This window comes from Triplophysa dalaica, chromosome 25 (genome assembly GCF_015846415.1).
Source record: "Triplophysa dalaica isolate WHDGS20190420 chromosome 25, ASM1584641v1, whole genome shotgun sequence".
Classification (NCBI taxonomy): domain Eukaryota; kingdom Metazoa; phylum Chordata; class Actinopteri; order Cypriniformes; family Nemacheilidae; genus Triplophysa; species Triplophysa dalaica.
The window spans coordinates 14516221-14528774 of NC_079566.1; the positions used below are offsets into that span (position 1 = coordinate 14516221).

The following is a 12554-nucleotide window of genomic DNA, read 5'->3' on the forward strand; positions in this document are numbered from 1 at the left end:
TAATAGAATGATTAAATGCTAATTCGCCTTGCCATATTAGCATTTCACTGAATCTGAACTATCAGGCTTTAATGTAAAATGCTTTTTAAAGTTCTGGTTCACAAGTGAGTGTGTGTTTATTTGCACTTCATAATTAAAAAAATCGGCAGGGTCACTACAGGGAAATGACTTAAACATCTATTGTTCTAAGCAATGTGGAAATACCTGTAGCATCATCACTGTAGCTATGACACAAGGTGAAACTCTTTAAACAACAGAATATTTCATCAGTGATTGTAACAGTGAACACATCTGATCTTCACTCACAGGTAAGTGACAGAAATATAACACAGATTCTCCTGAACTTATTTATAATGTTGGTTAACTAAACTACAGAAACAAAAGCACGTTAAAGGATGTCAAATTTTCAACTAGCGTGGTTTACTTTTTACACTTGAAATTGTATTTGAAGTTGGTATAAAAACGATGAAGATGTTGGTAAATGGATGGCCTATATGTGTTAATAATCACAGTCTAAATTATATTTTATGTGGACTAAACTTAAATTGTGAATAACAATAACTTCTTGTCTTGTGTTTTAGAATGAAATATTTTTCTAAATCATAGTCTCTTTGAAAAGAGTTTAATTCTTTAAATTTGACATTTTTAAACACTAGCGATTTTGCTGTGAAAGTCCAGAAAACACAAGGTTTGTCTGCCTTCACAACAGGAGTAACTGCAAAAACTCAGATCTACAGACTGTACAAAACTGTATGTTTACAGAAATCATTCTAAACATGTCACTTCTATGATCACAAAATAAACAAATAAGTGATCAGTTTAAAGATGGCAGAGAATTTGCCCTAGAAAGAGGATGCTCTTGGCAAATATATTTTTTAAATAGTCTGTTTTACAATTAAATTTTCCCAATTCTGGTTTACAAGTGTGGGACGAATATGTATATACATATAAATATGAAAAACAAATATAAACATTACATTTCTTTATATTACATTTAATGACTGAGTTCCAAACATTGTTTCATCGTGACAAATACGCACATTGTATGATATTGTGTGTTTGTTTGGTACTGAAAACTTTTCTAGTAACCAATCAGGAGCGTGAAGTTTAGGCTCAATGTTAGGGCTGGGCTAGGAGGAGCTTATATACAATTCTTATCAACCTATTACTTTTTTGTACAAAAAGGAAAGGCTCGGACTACACTGGAGATTTAAGTTTTGCAAAAGCCTCGTGCTGACACGCCCAGACCTGCTACCGTCGCTTCGGTAGAGATTGTGACACAATACAACGTTGTGGCGTTTCCATAGGAACTCCATCTGTCGGCTCGACACAACGTTGAGAGACCGACAGAAAGGGAACGTCTCGGTTACGTCTGTAACCTCAGTTCCCTAAAGGAGTCCCTTATGCCACAACACGTATCGTATTCTGCTGTAGTCGTGAGAGGCTCTCAGGCTCTTCAGAACAAAAGCAAAATGAATGCTGCACAGCGTCTTCATTTTATACGGGGACTGAGACCGGCATGCAAATTTCATTAGCCAAATTTCATTGGCCTCTTCTATACTAGTCAGAGTTGACAGGTTCTCAAGGGCGAACCCCATCTGTCAGCTTGACACAGTGGCGGTTTTAGGCACGGGCGAACCGGGCAGCCGCCCGAGGCGCCAAATTTTCACGACACGTGGGGGGCGGCACAAGCACTTGAAAAAGAAAAATAATCCGCGCCGCAAAGCAGGTTTCTATTATGTATAATATAACTGTCTGTGTGGGGAATTGGCAAATCGCCGCCCCTGCTTGCTGAGAAGCGCAGAAGCTGTGTGAAAACTGTAAAGGGGAGGGGCTGATCCCCTGATGGACAGTTCACCTCTCCCAAATGGAGCGGACAAGGAGGGGGGCCCATTTAGTGGGCTAAAATCAGTCACACCTTGACTTTCTTCTAAATAACGCACATTTCATTCATAATTTTAAAGCACAGGCCTATTTTTCCACGTTTTTTTTCTGCATTGTGTGTGAAATGGCTAATAAAAAAAGTTAATCCAAAACGATTATGTGGAGGTGAAGTGGTTTAGTCTTGATTGTCGAGTGCCAGATAAACATGAAAGCGATGGAGAGAAAAAGGTTTAAGCCGTCAGGTGCCCAATATAAGAAAAAATCAAAGTAGAAGCGGAGAAAGGAGCAAAAGATAAAGGTATGTAACTACGTTCTCTCTGTATGATTACGGTGACGTTATCCATCATCAATGAAGGGCTAATGTTAATGGGTGGTAACGTTAACTCTTACGTTTGTTAGCCTTCTTGCTATGATGCTTATACAACAATAATTCGGTCTTAACTCAACAAACACGAGATCTAATTTCACCATAAGATTGTGCTTTGCAACAAAACTGTTACAAGTAAAGTTATTATTTATTTCCATCATTGGGGTTAATGTTGGGCCCTGTAATTAGCCAACGAAATTAACATATGTCTGGATGTGTTCAAAGGCAAACATTTGCTATAACTCTGTTGCGTGACAAAGAATATAATTTGAGGCAGTAACCAAGGAGCTAATTGTTCCTCCCTTAGATTAGATTAATAAAGCGTCTAATGAGTCATGACAGACATTTGGCATGTAAGGGCATGTTTATTTAAATTTGCAATTCATAAGAGTTATACTGTAGCCTACTGTCTTGTGATGTCAATTTCAATTGCAAATTCATGGGCACTTCTAAAGTATTTTGGAGAATCCTCTGTCACTGGTCAGCCATCAAAAACCATCAGCCTCCTTGAATTTTATCACTTTTATGCATGATAAGGATCTATCAGAGATCTACCCCAACTTTTGGACTGCTCTCAGGATTACACTTACTCTGCCAGTCACTGTGGCTCAAGCAGAGAGGAGCTTTTCAAAAGTTGATCAAGTCATACCTGAGGTCAACCATGTCTCAAGAACAGCTCACTGGCCTTCCTATCATCAGTATCAATAACTCAATAGGGGGCAGATTTCGTATGATGACATTATTGATGATTTTGCATTAAGGAAGGCCAGAAAGGTCAGGTTTTAGTTTGTGTTTTCTGTTCTTAGTGCAATAGTGTAATAATTAGATTTGCTTTTGTGTGATGAAGGATTTGTGCTATTTAGAATATTTTTTCTATATTTTATTTGTATATTATTCTTAATATTTTAATGTTCTTGTTCTCTGGTCGTGTTACATCATGATACATATGTACATCATGTACATATGTTGCAACATTTATGTACATAGAGTATATTTAAGTTCTGATAACTTATACTGATTTGTGCAGAATTGTGTTTTTAAAATGTTCTGTTGAAGGATTTGTGCAATTGAGAAATATAAGGTTCGTCTTACACTTATATAGTTATGGTAAAACATGGCTTTTTTTCTCTCGGATGGGTGGGAGTAGATGGGGGGGCACCCAGAGCGGATCTCGCCCGGGGAGTGATTCAATGTAGAACCGCCACTGGCTTGACACAACGTCTCGTTCCCTCTATCAGATAATTGAGGTTACAGACATAACCGAGACCGTTATAGATATGTTAAAAAACATCAAAAACTGTTACATTGGTGTCGAAATGAGAGACTTGATGGACATTAACAATGACCTGTTTTATGTTACACCTGTGCTCCAGGTGACCTGGGTTGAGTACCAGCTCAAGGTTTCTATATATTACTAAAATCATACAGCTGTATGATACAGCATATTTCACCATTTTAGCAAACAAACATAGCCTAGCGGTTGTTGGTCCTTGTGACCCCCCGCTCTGCATATGTGGCGTCTCTCTTAAACCACCAGCTCATTAGAAAAGCGCTCCATGAATAAACTATGTTCAGATTGACATGCTCTCTACTCCCTGCCCACAGGCTGATGTTTACATCTGAAGTTAACTTGTTCCGATCTTTCGCTAGAGTGTTAGTTGAGGTCGGGAGGTGAGGTTTACACACTGCAGGCCTTTAGCACTTTACTTGCTTGCCTCCACTACACCTGCAGCATCTTAACAAACGAACAAAACTTAGCCTACTACGGAAGTTTGAAGTGTTATCCAACCAGAATCATGAGATTTGCGTAGTAGTCATGCTTCGTGCACATCAATGTCCCATTATTTCAACTTCGCGGGGCTCTTACGGGCAAATTGAACTAACCTCTTTAGGAGTAAAAATATATGCAGAGCGGGGGGTCTTACGGAACAGGATGAAATCGCAGTAGCTGGGTGGCAACCTTTCAAACCATTGGCTAACCTTTTACCTGCCATGGTGGTACTGTTCAAAAGTTTCTGTTGAAAAAAGTCTATAGACACTACAAGAAGTCATATCTTTAGTCGTTATCTTTAGCAGTCTTATCAGTTTCTTCTTGCTCTTTTCATAATTTATAAAAAGACTGTTGTGCATCTGCCATCGCAGCTTATAAATTAAACTCTTTGCGAAAAAAATGCTACGCTTTGACGCACAACACATGACATAATAAAACCAATAACTTTGAAAACAGCGGGGAGAACTGATTGGTCGATCAACCAGAGTAACAAATTAACAATTCCTTTTCATTTTAAGCAATCAAAAATCTGAGGGAGGCGTACATGTAAATGGGGGGGCCTAGGTCCCCTCAGGCCCCCTCGTGGCTACGCTACTGCCGTTCTATCAAAAATAAATAGCATGACAGAGCACTAAAATCAACATACATGCATATTACAAAAAAATAGATACTGAAAATCAGTCATTGTAGAAATGTAGTGAACACAGCTGGTAAGTGAAAGAAATATAACACATTGTCCTCAACAGATTTATTATGTTGCTGCTCAGGTTAAAGAAATATTATATATTATATGTCCAAACATTTGACTGTCATGCAGTACAGGTGATAATATTTACATCATTTTTCAGGGAAAAATGTCCTCTAGAGACCTAATGTGTTCAATCTGTCTGGATGTGTTCAATAATCCAGTCAGCACTCCATGTGGACACAACTTCTGTAAGGTCTGTCTCAGTACATACTGGAACAACAGTCAAGACTACAGATGTCCAAACTGTAACAAAGCATTCAATCAGAGACCTGATCTCAAGATTAATACAACACTCCGAGAACTTGTGTATGAAAATAAGAAGAGATATAAGGAGATCACTGATCTGAAGATGAGAAACATTGAGCTGACGAAGAGAGACGATGAGCTGAAGATGTTGAAGCAGAAGCAGATCACAGCAGAGAATGTCATTAAAGTTCGAGATCAGGAAATCACTGATCTGAAGAAGAGAGACGCTGAGCTGGAGATCATAGACGCTGAGCTGAAGAAGAGAGACGATGAGCTGAAGAAGAGAGATGGTGACCTGAAGAAGAGAGATGCTGACCTAAAGAAGAGAGATGCTGAGCTGAAGATGGTGAAGCAGAAGCAGATAACAGCAGAGAATGTGATTAAAGTTCGAGATCAGGAGATCACTGATCTGAAGAAGAGAGACACTGAGCTGGAGATCATAGACGCTGAGCTGAAGAAGAGAGACGATGAGCTGAAGAAGAGAGACGATGAGCTGAAGAAGAGAGATGCTGAGCTGGAGATGTTGAAGCAGAAGCAGGTCATAGCAGAGAATGTCATTAAACTTCGAGATCAGGAGATCACTGATCTGAAGATGAGAGACACTGAGCTGGTGATGGTGAAGCAGAAGAAGAGAACAGCAGAGAACATCATTAAACTTCGAGATCAGGAGATCACTGATCTGAAGAAGAAAAACATTGAGTTGAAGAAGAAAGATACTGAGCTGAAGATGAGAGACGCAGAGCTGGAGATGAGAGACTCTGAGCTGAAGATGAGAAACGCTGAGCTGGAGAAGAGAGACACTGAGCTGGAGAAGAGAGACGCTGAGCTGGAGATGTTGAAGCAGAAGCAGATAGCAGCAGAAAATGTCATTAAAGTTCGAGATCAGGAGATCACTGAGCTGAAGATGAGAAACACTGAGCTGAAGAAGAGAGACGATGAGCTGAAGATGAGAGACGCTGAGCTGAAGAAGAGAGATGCTGAGCTGGAGATGTTGAAGCAGAAGCAGGTCAGAGCAGAGAATGTCATTAAAGTTCGAGATCAGGAGATCACTGAGCTGAAGATGAGAAACGCTGAGCTGAAGATGAGAGACGCTGAGCTGGAGAAGAGAGACGCTGAGCTGAAGATGGTGAAGCAGAAGCAAACCACAGCAGAGAATGTCATTGTAGTTCAAGATCAGGAGATCACTGAGCTGAAGAAGAGAAACACTGACCTGAAGAAGAGAGACGATGAGCTGAAGAAGAGACATGCTGAGCTGGAGATGTTGAAGCAGAAGCAGGTCATAGCAGAGAATATCATTAAAGTTCGAGATCAGGAGATCACTGATCTGAAGATGAGAGACACTGAGCTGGTGATGGTGAAGCAGAAGAAGAGAACAGCAGAGAACATCATTAAACTTCGAGATCAGGAGATCACTGATCTGAAGAAGAAAAGCATTGAGTTGAAGAAGAAAGATACTGAGCTGAAGATGAGAGACGCAGAGCTGGAGATGAGAGACTCTGAGCTGAAGAAGAGAGACTCTGAGCTGGAGATGGTGAAACAGAAGCAGATAACAGCAGAGAATGTCATTAAAGTTCGAGTTCAGCAGATCATGTATCAAAATCAGGAGATCACTGAGCTGAAGAAGAGAAACACTGAGAAGCAGCAGCAGATCTCACACACTGAAAATAATCTCTACCTACTACAGGTCAGTGAATCTCTCTATCATCATACAGGCTCTTTCATGTCTGAGGAGGCTTCATTGAGTTATGTTAATATGTAGATTGACATTTATATTTTTATAAACAAATTATATTTATTTGATCTTTTTGAAAAATATTTTTTTCATAGTGACTTTTTAACAGAACAAATACAAACAAAACTGTTTACAGATAGTAACACGATAGCGAAAAAAGAAAACAGAATTCATTATAAACAGAAATGCTGTCCCCACTGTGTGCAGCGTGATACAAGGCGACAAACAACTTGGTTTCTATGGTATAAGATGAACAAACATCCAATTAACCCTGTATTAGGTTGTTCCAACCCAAAATGTTGAGTTCTTTAAACCCAATGTTGGTATAAAAACCATTTGCTGAGTTCTTTTTACCCAACAGTCTTGTTTTTCCCTTCTTAAAATAACTCAGCAGTTTTTGCTGAAATGCAACACAAGAACATGTGACATCACAGGTGTATTTTCTTTTAGGTACAACATCAGGAATACTTGAGTCGTCAGCATACACCTTCATCTGAGGATTTGTACTCAAGGATTGTAGGAATTGTCCTGTTAGTGTTGTTCATTATTGCATCTGGTAGGTGAAGGTATTACACAAAGTTTAATGTTCTACCAAATGAGCTGCAGCTGGGGTTTACATACTTTTTGTCATCTCTACTCCTTTGACGTACCTTTCTTGAGGTAACCCCTGAGAATAACACAAATATTTTATGAACTGCATGTCTATCTTCAAAAAAAGTTATTATATCTATTTTATAATTTTTGTACTTCTAACATTTCTTTGCAATTTAACTTTTTTTGAATATTGGAAACAACATTGAAAAATGTCTCTGTTATGGATGTAATCTCTGTTCCCTGATGGAGGGAACGAGACGTTGTGTCGAACCAACAGATGGGGTTTGACTTGAGACGTTATAATCTTCTGACTAGTTTTGAAAAGGCCAATGAAATTGGTGAATTAAATTTGCATGACGGATTCCGCCCCTGGAGATTTTGGTATAAAACAGAGACGGCGTGCTCCATATATTCACCTTTGGGTTGAGGAGCCTGAGAGCCACTCATGACAGCTGCAGCGGGCGGAACGCATTGTGGCATGAAGGAGACAACTTCACGTTCCCTCCATCAGGGAACAGAGGTTACATCCGTAGCTGAGATGTTCCCTTTTTGTTGGTCTCTCAACGTGTTGTCGAACCAACAGATGGGGTTCGTTTTGAAATGCCACAGCGTTGTATTGCATCACAATCTCTAGCGAAGCGATGCTGACTGGACTGGTCGTGTCAGACGTGAACGCTAGTGCGATTGTAACCGTCCAGTGGATGGGTAGTGGGTCCGAGAGCTAGTACACCACTTCTGGTGTAGACACGATGTAACACAATAAATACATTATAACACAATAAAAAAATATGATTTAAAAAAAAAAACGGAGTTATCTCATTTTGGAACCAAATTATTTTAGAATTTTCTCAATATTTAGATTTTTTGCAACCTCAGATTCCAGAGTTTAAATTAGTGATATATCAGACAAATATTGAAGTGTATCCCAACACCATTCATCAATGGACATTTATTCAGCTTTCAGATTATATATAAATTCTTTACATTTTATACTGTGCACATTTATTTCGGTTCATCTAAGGACAGGCTGTTAAGATTTTAGAATCTTATTGTTAAGATTTTTACTGAAATGCAACACAAGATACATATGAGATCACTTCTGTCTTTTTCTTGGAAACATTAGTAAGACTTGAATTGTTGCAAAAAGAATTCACTGAGGTGCAGACGAGAAACGGTGACCTGGTGACAGACATGCAACACTGCAAAGCTGGTCAGTAAAGATCAAATCCTCTATACAGAGTTTAATTTGAATGCAATGAAAACTTTATTTTAAAACATATGTGGAATTTCCAATAGTTTTTATTGTAAAGACCACTTTGTGGTGAATGTTCTTATAGGTTTTGTATGATGACAGATACAAGACCATGTTCCATTACACATTTTGTAAATTTTCTCACAAGTCACTAAAAGGGTCACAAGTATTATGCCGTTTTAATACACAAAAAATATTATAATGGTTAAAAAAATTAACGTTTGCTAACATCATAAATGACGTTTAAAGCGAATAGCTATATAATAATGTGACATGCTTGTTGTTACACACATAAAGTTAATAAGATGAACATACAGTATTACCACAGAGCAAGCAAGTGTAATTATATTGTTTTATTCTTACGACAAATATGAAGATGTTCTTAAGAAAATAGTAGAGAAGGTTTTAAGAAATGATATGCAAATTCTATAAATTGTATTAATTTGACCCTGAATGATAGTTTTCAGGGTCACAAATTAAGTTTAAAATACAAACAAATACGGCAACTGTTCACAGATAAGAACCATGTTGAAATTTCAGATTTTTATCTGTTATTTTGGTTCATCTTAGGACAGTCTGTTAATTGTTAAGAGTTTTGCTGAAATGCTACACAGGATACATATGAGATAACCTCTGTCTTTTTCTTGGAAACATTAGTTAGTATTGCATTCACAGAAATGCAGAAGAGAAACGGTGACCTGGAGACAGAGATGCTTCGCTGCAAAGGTGGGTAAAGATCAAATCCTCTGTACAGATTTTAATTAGAATTCAGTGAAAATTTTATTTTAAAACATATGTGGACTTTCCAGTAGTTTTTATTGTAAAGCCCACTTTATGGTAAATGTTCTTACAGGTCTTGTGTGATGACAGATACACTGTATGTTGGATGTTTCTTTTTGCCCTAATAGTCTTAATTCCAGAAGTAAAATATGAGACTTTATAGAGATGATTCAAGATAGCGGACACATCAAGAACAAAGAACAAAAAAGGAAACTACATAAAGAAATCAAATGAGCAAATAAATAAAGAAGATGTTTGTTTAACATTTGAAACACACACAGTGGGGACATACATAGACATCCATTGATTTTATATCAGTCTTACGATATTCTATCCCCTAATCCTACCACAACACCTAAACCTGATAACCACACAAACATGTGCTAGACATTAGATTTAAAGAAAAACACTACTTGACCGAATTATCAGCTTTTTATTTAGTGCACCATTTTTTTACTCTATTCAGATTTTAAAAGTCTTGTAGTGTGATCCAGCCTTTGAATAGCAGCATTTTAAGTATTTTAGTAATTGCCAACAACACTTTGTATGGGTCAGAATTGTCAAATTTTCTTTTATGCCAAAAATCATTAGGATATTAAGTAAAGATCATGTTCCATTAGGATATTTAATACATTTTCTACCGTAAATATGTAAAAACTTTATTTTTGTGAGTGGAGGCAGCAAATTTACAAACAAAAATATCCAAAAACACCCCAACAAACTTTGAATGCTGCTGTCTGCTCTTGGAAAGTACCCACTTAAGTTTGATTTCTAAGTAAAGTTAAGAATTTCAGCTTTCAGGTTCGTCTTTTCTTCACTTTTTTTCACTTTTCTTCGTCATTACAGTGTTAAGCCAATAGAGAGCATTAATGCAAACCTGTTTCTTCTTAGCAACTTTAAAGTAGATTTTCTCAATATTTTGTATTGCATTGTATCCGAACATCATACATCAATGGACATTTATTCAGCTTTCATTTGATATATAAATTCTATACATTTTATAAGTTGACCCTCATGACTGGTTTTGTGGTACAGGTCACAAATAAGTTTTGAATACAAACAAATAAGGCAACTGTTCATAGATTGTATGATCCATGTTGAGAGATCTGATTTTTGATGTTATTTTGGTTAATCTCAACAGTCTGTTTATTGTTAAGATTTTGCTGAAATGATACACAAGATACATAAGAGATCATTTTCTTTTTCTTGGAAACATTAGTTAGACTTGAATTCACCGAGCTGCAAAAGAGAAACGGTGACCTGGAGACAGAGATGCTGCACTGCAAATGTAAGTAAAGATCAAATCCTCTGTACAGAAGTTTAATTAGAATTCAATGAAATCATTATTTTAAAACATATGTTCAATTTCCAATAGTTTTTATTGTAAAGACCATGTTATGGTAAATGTTCTTATAGGTTTTGTATGATGACAGATACACTGTATGTTGGATGTTTCCTTTTGCTCTAATAGTATTTATTACAGAAGTTAAATATGAGACTTTATAGAGATTATTCAAGACACATCAAGTACAAAGAACAAAATTACAATAAAGAAAAAATGAAAATATAGAAAGAAATCGAACGAGTAAATAATTAAAGAAGATGTTCTATTTAAAATTGGAAACAATACATAGACTTCTATTGATTTTATATCAGTCTTATAATATTCTATCCCACAACCACAACAACATCTAAACCTGATAATCACACAAACGTGTGCTAGAGTCTAGTGGTCTGTGTTTCTGTTTGTGTTTTGAATGACTCCATTTCCCATTATACCTTGTGTCTTGTTATTGTAACTTTCATCTGCGTCTTATTCATGTTTGTCTCTTCTCCTGCCCTTGCCCTTTTGGTCAGTTGTGCTTTGTCGATCGTTGTTGTTGTTACGCCTTGTGTCTGCTTATGTTAACTTGCCATGTTCCTTGTTTAGACTGTGGAGTTGACTCACTTTGGGGATGTATTATAAGAACTTACTACTCCACATGGATCCACTCTCCTGTTTTCCCTGCTGATAAAGTGTGACAGCAACGGCCTGCTACAGCGCCTCTGATGGACAACTTTAAAGTCGATTTTCGGAACAGTTTCTAAAGTTTTAAATTGTGATATCTCCGCCAAATATTGTATTGTATCCTAACACCATAAATCAATGGAAATGTATTCAGCTTTCAGATGACATATACATTCTATCCATTTTAAGAGTTGACCCTTATTGTTAAGGGTTTTGTGGTCCAGGTTACAAATGAAATTTCGAATACAAAGAAATATGGCAACTGTTCACAGATAGTAAGATCCAGAGCTGTTGAATATGAGAGTTACGACTCTCGCATGGGTTTCCGTTGGAAGAATAGAATGCGGAAGAAACTCGTGTCATGGAGAGTTCTATATTCCAAACATTGCATGCATTCGTTTCACTGCTTCTCAAACAAATTCTCTGCTAAGTTGATAAAACATATCTCTGTTTTATTATAAGGATGTTTTTCCAACAAAATATTGTTTTCCTAAATAAAAATGCCGTTGTATCTGTATATGTGGTTGAATGATTTCCTATAAAGACTGCCCGTTATCTACTCTCTCCCTGTATAAATTATATAATAAAATCTTTTAGTGACTGAAATTGTTTGTCTTGTTCATTTTTCATCTTCAGTGCATTAACTTGTAATCATTGATTCGTAATTGACAAACTACTTGTGCATTTTTATCTAAACGTCTTAACATAATTTAACTTTACTAACTGATCATCATAGAAGCATAAGAAGCAGATGAATGCACGCATATGCATTATTTCTAGTAAAAATTAAACACACAAAACTGATTATTACACTCATTAGACAAAATGTTATTATACATTTAATCAACATAGTAATCAGTGTATACATTGTGTTGATATTGCAACCTGGTCTCAAGGGTAAGACGTACCTCTGCATACTTTTTGCAGTGCCACTAAATACGTTCCAGTAATGGTAACTAAACTGTAACGTTAGAATCATGTGACTGCTGGTGACGCCAATTGGACGGTTAAGTTAAGCTAATGCCCGATTAATTTAGCTAGCGTTAGCCCCCGCCGACAATTCAAAGTTTCGTTTTACAATTAACGTAACGTATTCTGCGGTAGATTAAGTAGCTATGTGGCTTGTTATCCGGTTAGATAAATAAATCTGTTGGTGACTTTTGGAAATATAA

General features: G+C 37.0%; 1 protein-coding gene across 1 annotated transcript in view; it reads left to right on the plus strand.

Annotated features, from left to right (window-relative positions):
* Positions 1 to 12554, plus strand: part of LOC130415211 (centromere-associated protein E-like) — a 33642-nt gene that overhangs the window by 12194 nt on the left and 8894 nt on the right. Inside the window, exons 10-16 of the mRNA XM_056740756.1 lie at positions 258 to 308; positions 4871 to 6700; positions 7199 to 7304; positions 8466 to 8552; positions 9252 to 9320; positions 10594 to 10662; positions 11305 to 11390. Of these exons, the coding sequence (XP_056596734.1) occupies positions 258 to 308; positions 4871 to 6700; positions 7199 to 7304; positions 8466 to 8552; positions 9252 to 9320; positions 10594 to 10662; positions 11305 to 11390 (2298 nt within the window). The remainder of the gene's footprint in view (positions 1 to 257; positions 309 to 4870; positions 6701 to 7198; positions 7305 to 8465; positions 8553 to 9251; positions 9321 to 10593; positions 10663 to 11304; positions 11391 to 12554) is intronic.